The sequence below is a fragment of the Bacillus rossius genome, chromosome 1 (genome assembly GCF_032445375.1).
Source record: "Bacillus rossius redtenbacheri isolate Brsri chromosome 1, Brsri_v3, whole genome shotgun sequence".
Classification (NCBI taxonomy): domain Eukaryota; kingdom Metazoa; phylum Arthropoda; class Insecta; order Phasmatodea; family Bacillidae; genus Bacillus; species Bacillus rossius.
The window spans coordinates 226730954-226754817 of NC_086330.1; the positions used below are offsets into that span (position 1 = coordinate 226730954).

Genomic DNA, 23864 nt, shown 5'->3' on the forward strand with positions numbered 1-23864 from the left:
TTACTATTGTGCTGTGCGTTGTTCACGGTCTTGGCTATACCCGCCGCTCCGCCAATCAGACTGCCTAACGCTGCCAGCGCTGGGAAAATGAAAGGTAGTAGCCCGCCTTTTTTCGCGCGGTTTTTCTTTGTTGAAACACCGCCGCCAATCTTACGTTTTACTCTCATTATCTTATTGACTCCCCACGCTGCAATCTTTTCACCGAATTTCGTTGCGGGGTTCTTTGCTATTTGTGCGGCTTTGTTCGCTAATATACCGTCGGCTATATGTCTGTCACTTAGGTTATTACTTTTAGAATAGCTAATATCGTGGAGACGACACGCCTCGTCAAGGGAGTTGACTCCTGTATCTCCGCGTGCTAGCCTCTTGGCGAGTTTCGTTCCCGGACCGCAGTAATTATATCCTGGCAGATGTACTTCTACTGGCAGCTTGTTAATAACAGAGTTTATTATTCCTCCACCTCTTTTTACCTTCTTTCGTGTACAACGCATAACACTATACTGATTCGAGTTGGTATAAGTACGCTGTTTTTATAGTTTTCTGTTTAGTTGCGTAATGGAAGTAGTGCCACAGCGCGAGTCGCTGCCTGTGCGGATTACACAGGCTGATGAAGCCAGTGCTCGCGAGTCGCGGCATGGTTCTTTATTACCTTCGACAATAAGATGTTTAATTGTCGGTCCGTCCGAATGCGGAAAAACGTGTGTCCTACTTAGTTTACTCGAGGAACCGAACGGTCTTCGGTTCGAGAATGTGTATCTATATTCAAAATCGCTGCACCAACCAAAGTATAAACGGCTGGCTACGGTTCTTAGAGCGGTGGAAGGTTTGGGATTTTTCCCGTATACGGAAAATGCTGATGTGGTACCTCCTAGCGAGGCCAGGGCCAATTCAGTGTTTGTGTTTGACGATATAATGTGTGAGAAACAAGGAATCATACAACAGTATTTTTCTATGGGTCGACACGCACATGTTGATTGTTTTTACCTAGGTCAAACTTATGGCAGAATACCTAAACATTTGCTTCGTGATAATGCGAATGTTATCGTGCTTTTCCGCATGGATATGCTTAATTTGCGACATGCCTACGATGATCATGTAAACAGTGATATGGAGTTTCGCGCGTTTAAGGATATGTGCTTCTTGTGTTGGAAAAATGAACATGGTTTTCTTGTTATCGTAAAGGATTATCCTTTACTTAATGGCAGGTATCGTTGTGGTTTTGATCATTTTATTGTTGCGAGTCATTGAAGGATGTCCTACAGCGTATCAAAGTTTGGAGGTGGTCCTCTGAAACGTCAGCTTGACTCGTGTATATCTCGCGATCTTGATGGGAATTGCGATTTGAGCGGAAAACGTTTAAAGCGTGTGGGTATGCCAAAGGATGCTGGGGATGGCGCGAGTAAACATTATATCGACTCGGTCGCGAGTGTAATCACTCGCACGGTGATGGAGGAGCTGTTGCGGCGGTTTACGGAGCTCAATTTGTCGTTAGTCAATGTACGGGATGTGCAGGTTGGTATTATCGAGTTTTTACGTAATATGGAGGTGAAGGAGCAGCGGTCTGTGGACCAAATCAATTCTCGTCTGTCGGTACTGCCAACAAAGTTGGGTGATATGTATGTTACTTTGTTGGAGAATAAACTCGATCTATTTGAGAATGCGATTATAGAAAAGGTAAACGGTATCTTGGCGGAACTGATATTGAAACTTACCGCTAGTGGCGCTGACATTTCGCAACGTGTTTCTCAATTGGCTCGTACTATTGGTGTTGTTAAGAATGGTGTTGATGGATTGGTTTCTGCATCGACTGCGAGGACTGTTGCTAAGCGGCCCACACCTCAGAGACCGCCTCCTAAAACTTAGACATTTTGTATATAAAAAGGCTTTATGCCGTATGGTTATCTTCAGTCATGTCTGCCGAGGCAAACGCTTTAGATCATGTCATACGGAACATACGTGCCAAATATATTTTGGCTAAGCGAGCGCGAATGGAGAGGGATGCGATTAATCAGGAAATGTTCAAGTCTGTTAATTCGCGTTTGGATAGTCTTGGACAGTCGTTTGTGATCCCGCAACGTGATATTGTTCCGAAACAAGAGTCTTCAGAGGTGAAGCCGGAACCGGTAATGAGTGATGGTTATGATTCTGACACTAGTATACGTCGCAATGTTATGAATGGTTCATTGGGTGAATTACAGTCTTACTTACGGAGCTACAACCTTCGCTCGGGTGATGGGACCTACGGTCTCTATAAACGCAACAACCATTGGTTCTTAGGGGATACGGAAGTATTTTTTCACGATAATAATTTACTTCGCGTCAACGAAGAATTGATACAGCCTGCTCCCGGCTTATTCGAATTATTGTTCCGCCGAGTGCCGCACACCTACTCCGATTCTGCCTTAAAACAATACGGACATTTACTAGATATTACAAATGCTTATTATAAAAAAAATGATCCTACGACAAAACGATATAAAAGCGAAACGCATACAAAGTTTGATATCATTAAAGGATTGTTTCCGAATATTGACTCATCTCAGCGAGGAAGTGGCTTGTTACAAAAAACATTGGATTTGCAACGCACAAAGCAATTTATCTATTGGGACAACCCGAACCAACTTATTGCTCGCCTCAGATTACTAATGGCCTCGCAAGCTGCTGGCCATACCGGACATAGCAACGAGGTGATATCTATTCTTGAAGAGTTGAAGGAAGCTGGATATATCATAAAATGAGTGTCGCACAACGTGGGATTTCTAATGAACTGCATCGCGGAGTTCGCAGAATTTTTCCTCGTAGACGTGTGTTGACATATGGGCTTCGCGATTTATTACAGATTGATTTGGTGGAGATGATTCCATACAGCAGGATAAATAGCGGTTTCAAGTACATCCTTACTGCTATAGATGTCTATAGCAAACGTGCATATGCGGTTCCAGTTAAACGAAAGACGGGAATATTAGTCACCGCGGCCATGAAGAGTATTTTAAATGAGGCGGGAAGTTTTAAGAATATTCAAAGCGACGCTGGAGCGGAATTTTACAATAAACATTTTCAAGCCTTAATGCAAAAGTATGCAATTAATCACTACTCTAGTTATAGCGAAGTCAAGGCGTCTGTTGTAGAACGTTTTAATAGGACTTTAAAGGATATGCTTTACCGTGAGTTCTCGGCACAAGGAAATTATAAGTGGCTTACACTTTTACCGAAATTACTTTCTGTCTACAATAATAGGTTCCACCGCACTATAGGCATGGCTCCGAATGCTGTGAGGGATAACTCTTTGCTACAAACAGTTTACAGGTATGTTAAGAAAATAGATTCTAGACAGTTAAAGGCTCGCGTGGGTTCGTACGTACGTATATCGAAACACAAGACAGTGTTTGAGAAGGGATTCAAACCGAGGTGGTCTCACGAAGTTTTCAGAGTGGTCAGAGTTATGAATTATTTTCCACGTGTGTTTCATTTGAGTGATTTGGACGGTAATGAAATTAAAGGCGGATTTTATGGTCCTGAGATTCAAGTAACTGCGTACCCCGATACTTATTTAGTGAATAAAATTCATAGAAAGTGTGGCGAACGTTTCCTAGTGTCGTGGGAAGGTTTTCCCGTTTCCGTAAAGACTTGGGTTAATTACCGTGATGTTATCCGGTAGGTTTCCTCTCCGGCTTTGTTTTCGGCCTCGCCGTCGGTGTCCGGCATAACACCCTACCGCCTGGAGCGTTCGCGGTCTGGGAGTGGCGCTTTCACTTTCCCCTCCAGCCACGCGCCGCATCGGTCAACAAGTCATCTGCAGTCACCTTCCCCCTCCGGGCACGCGCCTCATCGGTAAACACTTTCTTGTCAACAGGTTCCGGCAGACACATCGCGGCCCCCGGTGTGAGAACATGCTTCCCTAAACGACATTTATTTCGTTACATGTCGCCGGGGTGGGTGGGGGGTGCTTTCCGGTGAGTTTTTATTTTATGTATGCTTATTTGGAGGGATAGAACTGTTTATTTATTTTAACTTTGCGTACTTTTTTTAACTATGCCTATATAGTTTATTTCTGGCATTCGTGCCGCAGCTAATTACTTAACGCTTCGTGTTAACTGCAGGGGTCCCTTACTACATTCCTGGTCGCATGAGCGGGGCTTCCAGCACGGCGTTTGAACACATTGGCCGAGAGCCAGTTACTACAAAGTGTTTTTAAATATGCTTAATATTATTTATTTTAAATATGATTACACAATATTTTGAATTTTAAAAATGCTTAACACATTGTTTATACATTATTATAAATTTTAACTTTGCTTAACACATTACTATGCTTATTACTTAACACATTTTTTTAAAGACATTATTATGCTTATAATATGATGTGGGGATTATAATTGCGCAGTTTACGAGTGACGCTCCAGCAGGCAACATCTCGCTCTCTCTGCGCAGGATTTTGAGGTTATGTTTCTTTAGTCATAGCTAATATGGCGGGTGGGGCTTTTAAGCATACTGCAACATGGCGGGTTGTAAATTTAAATATGACTGTTGGAAATTTAATTATAGCATATTTTTTTTAATTTAAATATAGCGTTATTTTATTTCTTTTCGTAATTTAATTATGGCGATTAAGCATACTTGTAGTGGAGGGGTTTCGTCATAGCTATTATGGCGATAATTGATTTTAGCATAATTTTTGTAATTTAAAAAACATGGTGGTTTAGACATAGCTAGTATGGGGTTGGTTTTTTTTTTCGAAATTTAACTGTTTAGGTATAGCTAGTATGGCGGGGCCTTTAAGCATGTATTTGTTAAAGACATATTGGTTAAGCATAATTGCGGTTGGCATACTTGGGGTGGGGGTTGCTTTTTGTAATTTAAATATGGCGGCGGTTGTGGAGTGGTGGGGGTCTATAGGCATAGCGATATTTTATTTTTTCGAATTTAAGCATAGCTATTATTTCTTTTTTCGAAATTTAAACATGGCGGCGATTGTGGAGTGGTGGGGTCTATAGGCATACTTTTTTAAAGACATGGCGGGTGCTTTTCGAAATTTTAAAGACATAGCTTCTTTTAAGCATAGCTTCTTTAAAGCATATGTTCGTTATTTAATTCCCCATACTTCATCAGGTCCCGTGGTCTAGTGGTCAAGGCGCACGCCTCGTAACCACGACGTTGGTGCGTCCCCGGGATCGAATCCACCCAGTGCCCAGGTTTTTTTGTATACAATTCCCGCCTTCGGAGCGACGGTGGCGCGCTCCGGTAACTAAAGGCTGAACTAAGATGGCGGCCTACCGGCGCGCCCTGGTAACCAATGTCAACAACAATGGCGGCGCCCAGTGGCGGCGACGGTGGCGCGCCCTGGTAACCAATGTCAACAACAATGGCGGCCCCCACGTGACAAGATGGCGGCGCGCCCTGGTAACCAATGTCAACAACAATGGCGGCCCCCACGTGACAAGATGGCGGCGCCCAGGCTGGTACTGGCGCTGTGTTTACATTTCAATGTTTACATTGAGCCAGTAACAGCCTATACCCCCTACTCATATTGTATCCGCCATTTTGTTTTCTCGAACATTCCTTCATTTTGAATTCCGCCATTTTGAATTATGATGTAAACGTTGCAATTTCCGTTACGACCGCCATCTTGAAAATATTTATTTATTGTCCGATTTTAATGGAAAAAAATTTAAATGCATAAAAAATTCAATTAATAAAATGATAATAAAAATGTTTAAAAAACATACACCTATGACATGGATATCGGAGTCCTCGGTTCGAACCCAGTGAGGGCATAAAAAGGCAACCGATCCTTCCCTCATGGCGGCTGCTGACAGACTGAACCCCCACCACTTATGTCATGGTATATATATATACACACACATATATATATATATATATTAGCTATTATGACATCATGTCTGCCATCTGGGAAATCCGTAATTTTAATGCTAGAAAATCAGTAAAATTTTAAAATTTATAAAAAATATTTATTGATTCAATTTAATAAAAAATGTAAAAAAAAACACAGTTGATTTTTTTGTAACAGCCGACATCTTGGAAAACCATAATTTTTATGGTATAAATTTGGAAAAAATTTCAAAAAATATAATAAAATGTTATTAATCACAATTTAATAAAATACTTTTTTAAATTGCACTTACGCCCTGAAGTCCTTGGTTCGAATCCGGTAAGAGCAAAAATAAAAAAAATTATGATATATCCTTCCAAGGAAGCCACCTGCCGACTGACCTCCCACCACCAATACCAAGGTATATATCATCAGCAAGTATGACGTCATGACCGCCAAATTGTTTTAGTCTGCTGGAGGATGACATCTTTTTTCGTCTGCTGGAGGCCGCCATTTTGTTTTCATTTACTAGAGTGCGCTACCATAATATTAGTTTAAGTTTTACCCGCCAAAGTGCAGTAATCATTTATTATTACTGACATAACCGCCATCTTGTCATTTGAGCACCATCTTGAAATTATTCACCTAGAAATTCGGGAAAAATTCCAGAACTCATTAAATAAATTTACAATCAATATACTGCTTGATTCCTGTCCTTGGTTTGATCCCTGGCCAATAGTTTTAAGTTACATTCCCTTCTATTCTGGAATGGACGTGGCATTAAAATTAACTACTGGAATCCATTAATCACCTGAATATGTATTAAATAAAAATAGCTGCGATAAATGAATAGCGTCTAGTACCGCCTGACAGATTAACTATTTTAAACTGTCATCTACAGGCGCGACAGAGACAATAGAGGCGGCAGAGTAGCCTTGGCAGTCCACAACAGCATAAAGCACTCTGCTTGTCAGCTACCCGATTTTGAAATTTAGAAGCATTACTAACTGGACCATCCTTCTTTGACCTGTATTGAACCTGCTTGATTTTAATGCATGATTTTTTGCATCCTGTATGAAAGAGCAGTCTATGCAGGTTTCATCTGGCCATAAATTCTCTAGTTAAAGTCTAGATTAGTCAGTGGGGAAGTGAGTCATGGCGCCAATCGCTGCCATAGCTAGCTAATCCCCTCCTAGCACACGATGCATGCTATCATGGTTAATATCCTGCATGATTAGACCGCATAGGCTTCGGCCTGACACACACTTAGGCACCTCCCTAACCCGGACCACTCCCAAATACACTTAGTTTTAGCTACGTTAGGAAAAAAATAGCGATTGTTTCTGAGATTTCCACATATGGCAGCACGTTTCCATTCCAATCGACTTCTGTTCCATTCCTAAATTACTGCTACCAAATGCAGTATACGAGAGCTAAGACGTTTCCACATCGATAACACTCGGATAAAAGGAGAGGCAACGCTAGATGCCTCACCATGCATGTAACATAAAGTGCATGATGCAAGAGCGGAGTGGTGTGTTTCAGCCAACAGCCTCCCAGGAGCCCCGGCCCCGCGCGCTCCCCCAAGATGGGGCGGCGCGCCCTGCAGCGGGCCTCGCCCTCCAGGAGCCTCACGCCCCCGGAGGCGGAGGAGGCGCCGCGTGGCAAGGGTCTGGACCGCGAGCTGCTCGAGAGGAACCTGGAGCGCCTGCTGTCGGAGCGAGGGGGCGGCGGGGGCGGCGCGGAGGCGGCGGCGGCGGCGGCCAGCCCGGAGCTGGAGCGGCTACTGCACGCGCGGGACCGCAGCCGCGAGCCGCTTCACCTCGCCGACGCCAGCCTGAGTCTGGACGCGTGGCCCGCCGCCGAGGACCCCGCCCACGGCCTCGCCGCCTCCATGCCCGAGCTGCCGCCGCCTCCGCGCCGCAAGGCCCAGCTGAGCGTGCGGTTCGAGGGCTGCGAGGCGGTGCCCCGGAGCCGCAGCTACTCGGGCCGCGACGCCGGCTGCTCCACCTGCTCGTCCTCCTCCAGCAGCGACGACTGCGCCTACGAGCTGCCGCCGCGGCGCGCCTACGGTGGCGTGCGCATCTCCTACGTTCCCAACGACGCCCTGGCGTGCGCGCGCCGCTCGCAGGCGCCTCGAGCGCCCCGCTCGCCCGCCAGGAGGGACGACAAGAACTGCGTGCTCTCCTGATCCCCGCTGCGGCCCCACAGCACTGGTGCCCCACTGTCAGATGTACCGATATTTTTTTAGCGCTCCGACTGATTAAACCGACAATACCTTACAATTATTGTAGTGTAACTATATTTCACTACATAGATGCATGTTATAATAAGCAATATTTTGTATATTGTTGAAAATTTGTGATTGTGATAGATTCAAGATGACTTCACTATTTAAAATTAGATTTCCAAGCTTCTAAAAATTATTCCAAACTGAGAAGATAACTTCTGAATCAGGAATGTGCTAATATTAGTGGCGGTGAAATATCAACTATTGAGGAATGACTAAAGAGTTATCTAGAAACTCATTGTTAATTATTATCTTAGTTTTAATCCAGCAGGTTGTTTGGTTGCAGTAGTTGCATCACTCTATTCTACTTTTGTGTTTGGGATTCGGCACCCTGTTTAGTGTAGCTCGTTCTAGGTTGTCCTCCTGCTGTATTACCTCAATAATAGTGGTCTGAAAGTTGTGTCCGAGAAGGAGTCGTTCTTTTATGACTCTCTTTGCACTTTATCATCTTCTCCAGACCTCAAAGACACAACCTCGCTATCCAGCTTGTCTAAGGCATTCTTCTATAACACCAAGCTTCACTATACTCATTCTTCCTTTCCTTTGCATCTTGGACGGTCCAAACTTCACTGCTGCATAGTTTTCTTAATGCTGATGGAAACAGTGTTTTTGTGTTCAAGAATATCTTCTCGTAGTTGAGTTTCTTCTTCACTTGAGCTATCCGGCCGACTATTTCTTTAATTTTCTTTCATCGTTCGTGAACTTGCAGCTCAGGTAGGTTTATTCTCTCACTTCCTGCAGCTTTACTTTTACCACCTTCTCTACTTCTACGCATCATCACTGTGGTTTTAGGCTGTTGATTCTCATTCCATATGCTCATTCCCTGCTCACCGCAACAAACTCCATGTCGTCTGCAATCGCTTTCAATCCCCTCACAGCTCCTCTCACTTCCTCTATAACTTCTTGCAGGTGAAATTTGAAGGTTCTTGCTGAGAGGGAATGGCCCTCCACCATTTCCCTTGTTTTTGTGGTGAGAATACATTTACATCTTTACAAATGTGTTTTGGTGATTAATATGATAACAATGCAGGAGATTTCTAACACAAAAATTTGTGCTTGCAGTTCAAAGTAAACACATTTCCGTTGTTACTGGACAATACTGCTTACAGAACAGAATTGTGGACATAATTTTACATATCTCACAATGAGCGCCTTGGCGAAGTTTCTTGGCCCAATCCCCTCCAACCCGCTACTGCACATCTCTCTGTTCTGCAGGGTTTACTAGCATATAAAGTTACTGCATGTAGAGTCTTTCTGTTATGTTTTGGCTACATACACATTACTACATCTCTACGCTTGTTGTCTATTATAAAATGTTTGTAATAGCCATTACAAAACACATGCAACTACGTGAAAGTGTGATAGTGTTTTTAGGTAGTTTTCAAATAAATGCTACCTGTAGTCTTTAGCCTGTAGCCTTTGCCATGGTTTGACTTCCAGAAAATTTTTATATAGTTTTTCGTTTTATGGTCCATAGACCCTAAAACCATCATGAACTCAAAAGTTGATAGATATATATAAAATTAAATTGTGGTAAATAAATAACATTTTTGTGGACAAGATAAATGCCACATTTTTTTACATAGGTCACTGTCATCTCATCCTATAAGTTTGAAGAAGAAAAAATGTAATCAAGTAAATAATTAAAACTGTACATCATCTTTATATATATGTTGGAAGTCCATTACTGCAAAGGGTTAAAAAAAACTGGGGTTGAAAAAACCTGGGGTTGAAATAAGAAAATAAATAAATCTTCCCTATTATGTACTCTATCAAATTTTTTTTGTTACCTTTTTTAATATTGTTGAAAACTTTCATCAAAGTACGTTTTATGTAATAAACCATTACTGCAAGGGGTGGAAATAACAAGGGTAGAAAAACAAAAAAGTTATTACTTTTTTAATAGATATACTATCAAATTGGTTATAATTTATTGTAAAACTTCTAAACTTTATCTAAAACCTTTGGATGAAACAATTTTTGGTGAAATGAACTTTACCGTAAAAAAAAGTGATTGAAATTTAAAAAAAATTAAAACCTTCATAATATAAAATTAATCAGAATTTATTTTTAAACACCTTAATATTACCTTATACTTTTGTCCAAAAAGAAATTTATACGACGACTTAATAGTCCAAGGGATAATAAAATAATGTTTGAAGGTAAAAGATAATTGCGTAGCTACCTTAGTACGAAATTTGTTATTTTTAGGGAACCTGTGGATGTTTGATTGTCATACATAACATTAATATAAATTGAAAGCAAATACAGATTTCCTCAATGCACATGTTAACCAATAGTTCAAGAAAAATTTTTGCTACATCTCTTAAACAGTAATACTATACTAGTTCAAATTCAAACCTTTCAATAATGTGCCGCTGAAAACAGCACTCAGTCTGTTTTTCAGGCGATTGGCTAGTCACTAGCAATTGACTGAACGTACACTTTTTCTTAAGTCTTATTTTATCAACTGTCCTACCATTGATCATCCTTAGGCTAATCAGTTTATAGTTGCCTATTCTGTATGCTTGAAACAACTATAGTGTGGCCATGCAGATTCTGTTTCACATATGCATTTTTTAATGAATTTTTTTATTCACTTACGAGTGCTTCGACTTGACCAATACTGCCTGAAAGTGCCCCGAGAACTTGTGTACCTACTGGTTAATTTTTCTCCATGATAAGTGACTGTATGTCTCTGTAAAGTACAGTCACACAAAGCTAATCTTGGTACAGTATACTAAGTTAGCCCTGCTGCCTCTTCACAAAAAAGCAGCTAACATCCTATGTTATTTCAAAAACATTCACCATATGGAAACATACCTATATACTTACCATACTAAAACATATATTTTATAATTGAGTATGAATACATGCAAGGAAACAACTGGAGAAAATCAGTGGCTTGTTTATCGTTAATTCATCTATAGCTCTAACGTCTAAGGTTACGTATGTTATTTAATAACAGTATGTGAGAATGACTAAAAACAGTCTAAGTATTTTTGTTGAACCGTATCATTCATTAAGCAGTTATATTGAGTGATGGACATTCTACTCCTATGGCAACATACAACAGTATTTTCAGAAACAGTTTAACTGTGGTTGAGACCTGCAGCTGTGTAGTTTCCTGTAGTAGAATCCATGCAGTGTAAATACAGTGGATGAACACAGGCAGGGAAAACAGGAACTAATACCAGAGTGCAGGCAGCAATGACTTTCGATAAGCCTGCTGCTGTATCAAACTACTAATAAGATGATGTTTGCTGTGCAGTGAATTATGTTTCAATCAAGTAAACATATACATTGATAAAAAAAACTTTTCAATTTCCCTGCTAGCAAAACTACCGTTAAGTTACTTGGACATCAAAAAGAATGTTTATACGTATTTATTCTTTGAAACTTTAATATTTTCCACATTAAAAAAAAAAGCATCCATAAAACTGAAGCAAAATGTACTCACCATATTAATTATTTGAGAAACTCTGGCCAACACAAATTTAAAATTTGACAAATCCCAAATTTACCAAAATGATGCACCAATATTCTCACCAGGCTGTAACGTTCGTAATCATAAATAGTGGAACAAGCAGCTCTCTTGTCCCATTCATTCCTTTCGTTCCCAATTGCAAAGTCCCTCAGAGACGCGTCACCAACGAGAATTGTGCACGTCAGCTCGCTGCTTGGCACCTAGAGGTGAAGAGACGTGTGATGCGTGAGCCAGTGTCGCCCTTAGCTGTGAGATAACCTACATGCATGTGGAGAATAAAGTGCCTGATATTCTAGAGATGGTTTAAATGTTTGAGTAGCCATATATCATACTCCAAATGCAGATAATGGAGGACCAGAGGACACTTGTGTTACTCTCTACAGACATTAAGGATATCTGAGGAATATCTCCAAGATCGCAACTTGAAATCATTGGAATATCCTTAGAATATTAATGTTCTTTGTGGATCCTGGTAACAATAGGCCTATAATATAGCTGTCGCAGAAAAAAACACAATTTGTTGCCAATATTGAAAAATTAATGGAGTAATTAAGTTCACGATTATTTTTTTCAAAAATCAGTCAGAAGCTGTGAAAAATTTGAATGATAGCATTCTAGTATAACACATATGTTTTACCAAATGTTCTTAGTTTATGGGGGGGGGGGGGGAACTAGCCTACGATCAATTCTTTGCTACAGCAGTCTATAGGCACCGTGCGCGCTTCTCTGCTGTTGCATCACCAGCCTTGAGGGGACATCGTCAAAATGGTTAGCAATATTTATGATTATAAAAAGCAAAAAGGCAATATGAATTGCTCTGTGGTTAGGTACAGTAATGCTTACAGAAATACATAATAAGATATTTTCTTTATTCATTCCCAAAGCGGAAAACTGAAGAGGAACGAAAGAAAATTTGTGAATTAAAGCTGTATGCCTACATTGATTATAAAGTATCTATGATAAAATTAAAATAGTATGTATACACTATTAGGAAGTCCATTAATTTACGCACAATCTATGTGGAAATTAATGTTACTGGCACAGAAAACATATATTTTTCTTAAATTTGTGCATAGTTTCTTTAGTTGGTAAAGTAAAGTGGAGATATTTTAAAACAAACTGTAAATAGTCTGAATACTTAAGTAAAAGAATTCATACATTTCCGTGATGTAACAAACACACCTGTTTACAAAATCGAACAAATATGTAGAAAACAAAACATTAATTATTTAGTTTTACGGATGTCATACCCCGTTATAAATTTTTTACATACGGTCCACTAACTTTCGGAAAAGGTTTTGCCATCACCATTCATTTCAAGGAAAACATTACTAACTGTGTGCTTTCATTTTAATATTAAGTTAAATATTTCTATTTATGAATGAATTGTTTATTTATTATATTATATCCGTCAAGGTTTTTTTTTCTTCAGTCCAGCGCAACAATCAATTGCTTCAAAAATATACAGTGTTCATTTAATTCGTTGGAATGAAAATGTCAGACAACCTAAAAATCCTGAATACATCCCCAGTATATTTCCAAACAAATATAAAAAGAAGGCTGCCTCATCACACGCTTTCGAGAGGTGTGAAAGAGCCGCAAAAAGATTAAAAACAGTAAATATATAAGTATTATAGTTTATGAAAGTTCTATTAGTGATTATATTATGAATAACTAGGTAAGGTGCGATACAAACAGATGTTATTGAAACCATTGGTTGTGATTTTATTTTTTTCTAAATGCTTCGGTAGAAGATAAAATGACAGATTCATTACAAATGATTATGGATTAGGGACTATTATAATGTGGTGAAGAGGTCATGGCTGTCAAAACAATCATAAGGAAACAAAACAAGCATCTCCAACAAAGGGGTCATTGTTGAAACACCACTATGTCTTAATGATGGAAAATTAGCAGCTGAAGAAGTGAAAATTACTTACAGTATTGCCAGTGGTCGGATTAATGTGGATAGGTGCATTCAACTAATTAAAATCGTATAACGTTTTACACAGACTATTAATTGAACTTCTTCCATATGTTAACAATCTTGTTCATGTGTGTTGTTTTTATTTTCCTATTATTCAAAAAATTCAACAATTTAAACATTATAATGTAACACATATAGAAGATAAACATTATATTAGTTTGATGAAGATATGATACATAAAAAGAGAAAACAAAGCTAGACAGAAATAGATAAACACAGGTAACCTAAAATCTGTGATGAATGGCATTTGTTATTATTATTATGTTTCTTTGATTATTTTATATTAACTGAAACAAGTGCAGGTAAGTAGTTAGTAAAAAAAATGTTTCTATTTTATCAATTTATTTTTCACCAAATGTAAAGTTCTTTTATAATGCTATCCATACATGTTTTCTGTAAAAATACAAATCACATGTACCAATACCTGTTTTATACATTAGTATCTGACACTGGGTACAAGACATATTATTATTCTTTAATTTAACATTTTCCCTTTTGTATGGAAATAAATATTACAATTAAGATTTACTACTGCTTGTTACGCAATTATTCCTGCATAAAATGACACACTTAACTTTGAATAGGTAATCTTTCAGCCCTCCCTCCGCTAACTACAATATAATCAAGGCTCCTGCAAAGCCATGAACTATCAGATCACAATGTACACCTATATTGTATAAAATTTTCTTTGATAATTGACTGTGCTTCAGATTTCGTGCTGCAACAGAAACTAGAATTTAACGAGAATCTGCCAAAAAAATTTTTTGCAAATAAGTGAAAATTTTCTCTGCTTTCTGACATGTGCAGTTTTCTTTCATAGAACTATTCCGGACAATCTGCCTGGTTATATGTTGTTACAGAAATCTTTTAGTCCCTTCCCATTCCTAACACATGCATTTCCTGTTTGCAATATTTGACGCAAAGGACATGGAATATCAGCAATGACCTCTAATTCTAAAGTAGAAGTAGGAGCAGAATATTATAGATTTGTCTGAGGGAATATGTCACTTATTCACTTTACCTTAGAATACTTTTCTTTACAGTCAGTCGAACATGGTTTTCCCCATGTTATAGAAAGCCAGTTTTTGAAATATGTTCATTGTTAATTTAGTAAAGATTTCAGTAAGGCGTTTACAGAAATTTCCAAGTTTTTACAGGCAAGGACATTTTCTATTTATAATATTTCTTCTGCCATCAATTTACAAAAACAAAATAATAAACAATAAAATTTAAAAATTGTGATTTATAAACACAGGGATGTAAATTACTTAAATGAAGAGTTACTTGGTAGGGTGTAAGAGAAAAATACTTTTGTTCGATCACTTCTGCTTTTAATGCAGAAAAGTCGCCTCTCTTTACTTTGTTGACATTCACATGACCACTAATTCACATATTTTTCACTTTCAGTAAACTATTCTTAAAATGATAATATATTTTATCAATTGTAAACAGCGTGTAATTTCAACATCAAACACAATTATAGAAAGAATTTTCCATCGTAACCATGTCCCTGAGATCGGTGGGTTGCGACAGTCCTGCAAGTTGTTCATAAGTGAAACACTATGCAGCGCCACCAGTATGATGTTCAGACCCGTGCACGGTGCCTGTAAGCAGAACAACTCACACTGCTCACTATACATGTCCATCCTTGTGATACCTCAAGAAAAAAAAAAAAAAAAAGCAACAATGCAATGGTGAAATTTCATCAAGAATAGTTAAATTCCGCTTCAATGCGTAATTTCTTTAAAATCTTGTGTTTTAAAGGTCAACTGTAAAAATTGATAGCTATCGGAGCAAAACTTTAGAGTTGTTTAAGAAACACACAAACGGAAACTCAAGGAACTTTTAGAAATTCATAATATATTTTTTTTAATTTTTCATCTTTATGGTATCTTACAGCTCTGCCAACGTAGCGTCTAGTGCAAAGGCCACTCAAAACTAAACACCCTTTAATATAAATTAACTTGAAATTGTAGCTCACCTTATATTGGTTGCACTTGGTTGTGAAAAAATGTGGTTTAACTGTTGTATCTCCGGCACTTATCACCATTGCGAGGTAAAATATATACCAGTTTTTAAGTATAACCGCAAACTTTAAAACACAAAACGTTTTATCAAAATCGATACAGTAGTTTTTGCTTGATAAACAAACGTACAGTTCCCAGTGTTGTAGGAGCATGTCATATCACACAGTATCCTGCCCTATGTGGAGGGGAGACCAGCACAAAGTCACCTGGAAGCTACCTCTAGGGGAAGGGAACAACTGGCCACCCTACCGTATTACACTCCTGGCTTATGATGTCTCATCAGTGTGGTGTTAGCTCCCCGAGTTGAAGTAGCACTGTGTATGTTGCCTTACATTTCATATAGTATCCAGCCTTATTGTGAAGGAGAGATAACCCCCCAAGTCACGAAAGAGCTACCTCTGGTTTTGCTACCGCATTACACTCCTGGGTTGTTTGTTTCGTCAGTAGTTTGTCAACATAGTGACGTGACACACAAGGCTCTAGATCACTAGACTGTCGGTTGCTCTATGGGTTTCTCTCTAGTGGTATGGTTCGAATAGGAAGTGTTTGCCAAACATACATGCACAAGGCATTCTAGTCAGTCATAAACAAATATAGAAGGAAGCATTTACACACTTTATTAATGAATAAATATGGGTACCTACCTACATAGTAGGGAATAACATAGAGAATGATTCTAGAACATTTGGGATATGTTACTTTTGACTGCAATATGAATTGCCTTTCGATGCCAGATTTCAATGCTGATGAATTATTTTAAAACACTCAAGGCAAAACTGTCTTACTTAACTTTTTTAACTTAAGCTTTAAATTACTTTGACTTACATTTAATTATCGCTCATGTGTACTACAGCCGTGTTGGGAAAGTTTTCTTAATATACGTGCTGTCAAAACTTATAGACTCACTTGGTCATGACACAGATTATTACAGTGAATTTATCTTCACAGCTTGGTATTTAAAGTGTTTGCATGCGCTCAAGTACTGCCACCTAGTCTTGTAAACATTACCGGCATGCTGTAAAATTACACAATGCGAACTGAGTGTATGTTACCTGTTTAAAGTGAAATGTTCTGAATGACTCCCTAGCTTACTTTTCACCACCCACTGGAACACATGCATGTGTTCTAAAAGGGATAATTGCATGATGAGTATTAATGTGAAAAAAGAAAACCGGTTAAGGAGTATTTATACTTGCATGTTCTAAAGAAAGTGAAATTAGTGTTCTAAGACCGGTGCTTGTTGATATTTGTAAAGTAGGTACCTGTTATTCGGCTGTTTTAGTTTGTGAACATTGCAGTTGCCAAACAACGTAACGGGTTCTTCCAATATTGTACCTATTGTGTTTGTCTCGCAAGTGTGTTTCGTCTCAGGGCAAGAGAGAGAATACTGTGATGCCGAATGTCCCTTTTCCATAAACTTATCCCATCCAAAGATATTTTATAGAATTTTTTGTACATTTCTGTAAAATAATAACTATTCATAACACTGTAATATACTTGTACAAAATATTGTATTGTAACAATGTGTTGGATACTGGGATTTATAGTTAAATCATTATATAAAAATTTTAAATCTAATATCACTTGTTTTATTATTGTTTAATATTAATGCAATGTAAAGATGTGGCAATCAATAATACTTCTTGCATAATGCATAGGAGAACTGTAGTTGAATCCTATACATATATTTAAATAATTTAAACATGGTGGTGAGGAAGTGGGGATTGATAAGTGGAAAATATAGTTTTGCCTTCTCTTCATAAGTCAGGAAGGCAGAGCTCATAGGGACGTGGAAGTGACCCACGTGTCATGAAGATGGCAAGCGAATTTGGTCTGTTATTTTAGAGCATCCACACAATTTTTCACAGTTTTAAATAAAAACTTAGTGGATTTTTAAAACAATTGCCTCTTTGAATGTATGTATGTATGTATGTAATTTAAGGAATAACTGTAGATCTCTAGACGTTATTTTGAGAAACTTATTTTCAAACATCAACATTTAGGTAATCATTTTTTCTTTATTTGCAGTATTTAAAAAGTTATATTTACTGCTATTCATAGGGGAAGGTAACATGTCACAAAAAATAAGCATATTGTGAATGTCAGGGGAAAAAATCAATATATAAAGACAAAGTGGTCTAAAGTCTACATAAATTAAGAATTGTTAGAATGCTGTAATAGGATCTTTTTAAATGAGTAAAACAATATATGAAACAAGATACTATTTGAAGACTCTCCTAAAATATTTGAGGAGATATTTCATATTGAAATTTAGGTGGAAAACCATATCAAATCCATGAATATCGGAGGGAACACTCACACCCAAGACCTCTCAATAGAGAGGCAAGCCCCCCTTCCATCTGCAACACCCCAATGGAGAAATAAGTTACAGATCTCAGCAGGGCTGTACTATATAACGAAGCTGTTATGTTACTTGAAATGAACACCTAGCCCTCTCAGAATACAGGATACACATAAGTTGAAGGCAAGCCTGATTTCAAAGAAAATATCGAAAATTACAGATAATCGTCCCGCTAGTGAAATAGTTACAATAGCTAAACCATAGAGCAATTCACATAATACTTTCATACATACTGATACATACTGATTTTTAATAAAGCGGGGTTTTTCGGTGAATGCTCGGAATTTAAGGGCGCCACCGTGCAACGGGCACGGACCTATGAGAGACTCCTTACCAGGGTCGTGACGTCGCCCATGTGAGACGTGATTTTAATTTCCCCCTGAAGCCAACCTAGTAGGCCTAATACCTGCCCGCTCTCAGCGTTGGGCACGCTATTCCCTACGCCGTGGGCTCTTAGGCGTCCCACACGCCGTCACACTAGAGATAGTCACACATTTTAAAAAAAACAGAATAGACATTTAAATTTATACGCCCTTATTTATTTGGCCAACTTCTATTACACACGCACACAATTTAAACTGTAACAAACGCCCGCGGCCCGAATCGGTTTAAGTGAAGTGACCAACCACGTGGTCACACATCGACTTACATATAATGCTTAGGAAAAAAGACCGGTAATGGTCACAATGTAATTATGAAAGCAGTCCCCCGACCGTGAGAAGCTCCGAGGACTAAACGAAAAAGATTTAAAGAGAATTAAAGACGAACAGAATTACTAAGCAGTGATGAACAAGTGGTGAGGTCCCCGGAGTGCTGAAGCGTCTACTCTCGGTCGTTGATGGCGGAAGACCAGGGGCGTAGGAACCGGGGGGACAGGGGGGACGTGTCCCCCTGAACTTTTTGTGTGGAGGGGACTGTCCCCCCCCAACTTTCTAGACCGTGATATTTTTATTTTATAATATTATTCCGCATTACTGTTATGCTATTTGAATAAATCAATAATCTAAGAATAATCTAAGCAATTTTAAGCGAATCGTGTACCATGTATCAAATGTTTATGTGCAAGAAATATGCCCAGCATCGAAATTATAACATTCAAAAACAAATAGTAAAGTGACTTTATTTTAAACTGTCAAAACGTACCGATGTTATTTGAAATAGAGTATACCTGCAGGACTACACCCCTTCCACTTTGCAACCAGACCTAATGTCTGCTGTCATTAGGCAGCTTAGCTCTTTCCCTCCTCATGTATCATACTCCTATACATATCGTCTGTGAGTGTACTTGCACTATCCTTGAATAACCTTAAGTATTTCACTATTTTGTTGTCGTGTTGGGTGTTAGGAGTAGGGGTGTAGAAACATGTGTTGAGCAGTAGACCAGAGAGTTGTAAATGTAGAGTCAAACTACTTACGTGTGCATTAGCATTTCATTTTATCGACAATGAAAAAACAAAAAACTGTTTTAGCATATTTTTCAATAGCCAAAATACAGTGTGAAGGTGCTCATGCTGAAACTTCATCGAACGGAAGTGAACCAGTAATAAGTGGAACTGAGGTGAGTTACAACCTATCATGAGAAAAATTCTGGCGGTACAACACATTTAAAATTGATTATTAATTATTCTCTTTGTAATAAAGTGGCAAGAACAAGTGTGTGTTTGGGGGGGGGGGGGGTAGAAGGTTGGTTTGAATTACCATTAAACCATTACATTTAACACTTAACTCTTAACTGTAATTTTATAATTTGTAGTCTCTTAAGTTTCTGTCCCTTGCTGGTAGTAACTCATCCTTAAACATAAAAGTGATAAGAAAATTAAAAGGTTAACTTAAGGATTTGTAAACATTGAAAAAATTTAATAACCTATTTAACGGCTATGCATACATAAAAAATTATACTAAACATAGAACAAGTATTCACGTAAATAAAAAGTGGTCTTTTCTTAGAAATGCAGTTATTTTAAGTTACCTGGTTCGTTTCTCAGTGGGGTCATCCGAATTTAGGATGTGGAAATTATGCCGGGATGATGCTTCGGAAAGCTGGTATTCTCAGGGATTTCCTGTTTTCCCTTTTCACTGCCTTTTATTTTCGGCGCGGCACATCGTTCACCTCATTTTAAACACCCTCTCATTTTTTTTCTCGCCCAGATACACTCCTTCAAAAGGGATCTCTCCACTTAAGTACTTAATATAAATAGTTGTCATAAGAAAAATAGTGTCGCTCATTAACAAGTTTTGAGGATCTCTCCTCCTATTTGATAACCCAGCCTTCATGCCTAACAGGATTTTATGGCTGGGGACCCCATGGGCATGAATGCGGATACGCCGCATACGCAACCAGGAGGGGCGTTAGAGTCGTTAACTATACACAGGGGCTGAGGCTACCCATCCCAGCATAAGCACCACCTCCAGCCCCCTACCCCACTCAGCTGACCAGAAAGTTAAATGCTCCCTTAGCCCTCTGGAGTTATCATCACTTCTGGCGCGTACCCCAGTCTCCCGCATCACACTGGGACCCCTCAATCACCCAGTGAACCCGCGGTCCGGTGGAGGCCTACCCAACCTCTTCCAGCTGACCAGGCTGGTAACCGGAGCTGTTCTCGTCGCTCATCACGTCAGCATGTCATAGGGCTAGGGAACCCTGATACCTACCCCTAAAGCACTCGGAGCACCACTCCCAAGTACGAGTCCTACCCAACAAGAATCCTGGGCCTTAGAGGAAACCTCAGCGGGGCACCATTCAAACATGGTGGATTCTCCCCGTACTACGACCAACTTTTGGTCTCGTCGGCAGACTGTTCGCCGGTAGCTTGACCAGACCATCAGGCTTCAGAGTGCAGCCACGGGGTGTCCTCGTCGCCTCGGAAAACCCTCCGACCCGCCGTACCTCGGCCCGGCGGGTTTACAGCCGGTTAAGGCCCGGATGCGACTGCACTCGTCGGGCGACGACCGCCGTCAGCCCCAGCTGGAAAATGGCAACTACAGTGCCAAGGCAGGAGGCACCTGGGGGTTGCCTCAGTACCTCCACCGACTACAAGGCTTAAGGGGAAACCTCGCCGTGCAGTTTACAGCCCGTTTTTAGGCCCGGTCGCCCGTCACCATAACCACCATACCCAGTCGATTCCTTTACCATAGGGCCTAATCCATTCACTATGGGGCCCTTTGGGACCGATGCACCGAGGCTCGGCCGTCGAACCCCCCGGAAAGGTTTCTATCGCATCTGCTGTTGCCCGCAGATTCAGCCCTTTCACCATTTCCGGTCTCATACATGCAATTGAGGATGCACTGAGGCAGAGTTGGACCCGGCAGCGCCCTCTTCAGTTAGAGAGGTGCTATGACCAGCGGTTGAGGAACCCGTCCCAACATAGCCACCACAATCCTCCCCCAACAGTGGTGCCAACGTGGAGGCAGAGGGTTGCCATTTGGTGTGGAGAGGCTATATGATCGCATCACACACCCTTTCCGCGGACTTGATGGGTCATGTCTCGGATACTAGAACCGGCAACAGTTCCGACACCTCAGACGACAATCACCTTTCTGATCGGTGTGTGGTAACCTCAGGGCAGGCAGAGGAGACCTCAGGGTTTCCTGAATCTCCTCACCGACTACAAGGCTAAAGGGGAAACCTCGCCGTGCAGTTTACAGCCCGTTTTTAGGCCCGGTTACTTGACCTGCAGCGCCACTGCCAGATAGGTCAAGTCCACTCCCACCGTCGCTCATTAACCGGATGGATAGTATAACATTGAATTGTGAAAGCAATGCCACAGGTGTCTGTGTTCAAAAATGAGTAAGGAAACTAACATAGAAACCACAAGCGTAACAATTACACACAAAAGTACAAAACAAAAAATTTGTGTGCCGCGCGGTGACCGAGCTTTCGCCTCTCACCAAGTCCTAGTTACCCCTGTGACCTTAGTAACTGCAGGAGATTTTACCCTGATTAAATCTTTACATTGTTATTAAATGAGTGAAGACTTTAATACAACAAAAATGTTCAGTGTTATTTAATATATCGAATAGTGACGTGTGCTGGAGATTTTAAATGTGTAGTGCTAATCAGTCAAAGTAGTCGTGACATAATATTATTATGTGGACAAGAAGGCAAAGTTTATGAATTATAAACAATTTTTTTTAATGTTTCCAAGTGTACATGTTTTTTTTAAATTTATATTGATAATGTCGTAAATGAATTATTTGTAGAAAATAATTTATAAAAATATCATTATGATTGTAAAATGTTACTATTTAATTCCATTCGAGTAAAAAAAAAAAAGAGAGGTTGTGCCCTCCTTGCCTTCTGCCCAACTTTATTTGTAAATTCTTCACTCATAAAATTTAATCTTAAGGAAACAATAATTTTAACATCGATGTATCCAACGGTTAGATACAAAAATGCTTAAAAAGCGCTATTTTGCACTTTTAAAATTAAATTTTCCGGTGGAGGACCCCCGGACCACCCGTCTTAGTAAGAGGGGAATGGGTTTACATGACATCAGAATCATTATTTGTCCCCCCCCCCCCCCTAAACTTTATGAACACAGCTACGCCAATGCGGAAGACTGGGGGAGATCTCAGCTACAATGATACACAATGGCGTCCTCCCGCCGAAACAATTGCCGTTAATGGTAGTTTCGATTCCGTGCCACGGGGAACTAAAGTAACATGAAAAAGGTTCTTAAAAATTTACGTGACATTTACTGAATATTAAAAAAGGATAATAAAAATTACAAGTATTAAGGAATATATTTAAATAGTGTCTGACTTCGGTTTCCTTCGGTGTACTTCGTGAATGTCCGGAAACGTCCTTATATTTAAATACATCAATTCTAAATGAAAGTACATAAAACCCTCCCGGCCGATCTGCCGTCACGTCACACTCGGGAAACAATAAAACAATTTACGGGTAATTCTCATGAAATCCCGAAATTACCTATCAATAAATTAATGAAAAATAATTAAATAAATTCATCTTCGTTTTCTCTTAAATTTGTAGTACTCATGTTACTAGAAGTGAAAAATATCGTGGTCCCCAGAATAAATGAGTTTTGAACGAATTTATGAGCACTGAAAATAATCAAATGTGAGGGAATGATGACTGAGGTGAGGAAATGATGTTTATATTCATTTCTCATATGAAATCGTATTATTTATTTTTTAAATATCTTTAGAATTCTACTAGGTTACATTAACTTAAAAATTATGAATTAAAACTCATATTGCAACTTGAAGATGAGTAAAAGAATACTTAAACCAAAACTTTTTCTTATCGTAGTAGTAATCACAGTTCAATTACAACAATAAACTATCAATATAAAATTACCAAAAATGTTGTACTTCTTTAGAAATTTTTAAAATCTCTTAGTGAGATTCTTGAACATTATTTTGAACAAACTTATAATATAACTGAAAATAATCAAATGTGAGGGAATGACGATGAGGGAATGACAAAATAAACCATAAGCTAAAAAATCTCGCAACATAACCTTTTGTAACCATCTAACTTTTCTCTACGCTTTCTACCTTTAAAAACATGCTTTACTACGTCATCAAAATTCAAATATTACAATTACCTTCTTTATTCTTCGCTGCGATGGAATGATTGTTTAAAATGTAATCTTTAAAAAATTACAATGACATCTTCTTCCAACAAGTACTTTAACAAGCTTGAAGTCAATTTGCCATTTCGAACAAGTGACCATACTACCAACTATCAAAAACTAATGAGACTATTACTAAAGTCCTCAAGAATATACATACTTATCGACTGTTGGTAATGATGTGAGGGAATGATAATTTTTCATTGGACACATGTTAAGTCAACATTAGACAACTTTTTCATGACTTATGATCCTAAACTCAGAGAAATTTTGAAAAGTTGTTA

At 39.1% G+C, this 23864-nt stretch overlaps 1 protein-coding gene across 1 annotated transcript in view; it reads left to right on the forward strand.

The window, feature by feature from the left end:
- LOC134527334 (protein espinas-like) overlaps positions 1-17199 on the forward strand; it is a 1109625-nt gene extending 1092426 nt beyond the window's left edge. Inside the window, exon 9 of the mRNA XM_063359914.1 lies at positions 7376-17199. Within this exon, the coding sequence (XP_063215984.1) occupies positions 7376-8021 (646 nt within the window). The 3' untranslated portion in view covers positions 8022-17199. The remainder of the gene's footprint in view (positions 1-7375) is intronic.
- The last annotated feature ends 6665 nt before the right edge of the window (positions 17200-23864 follow it).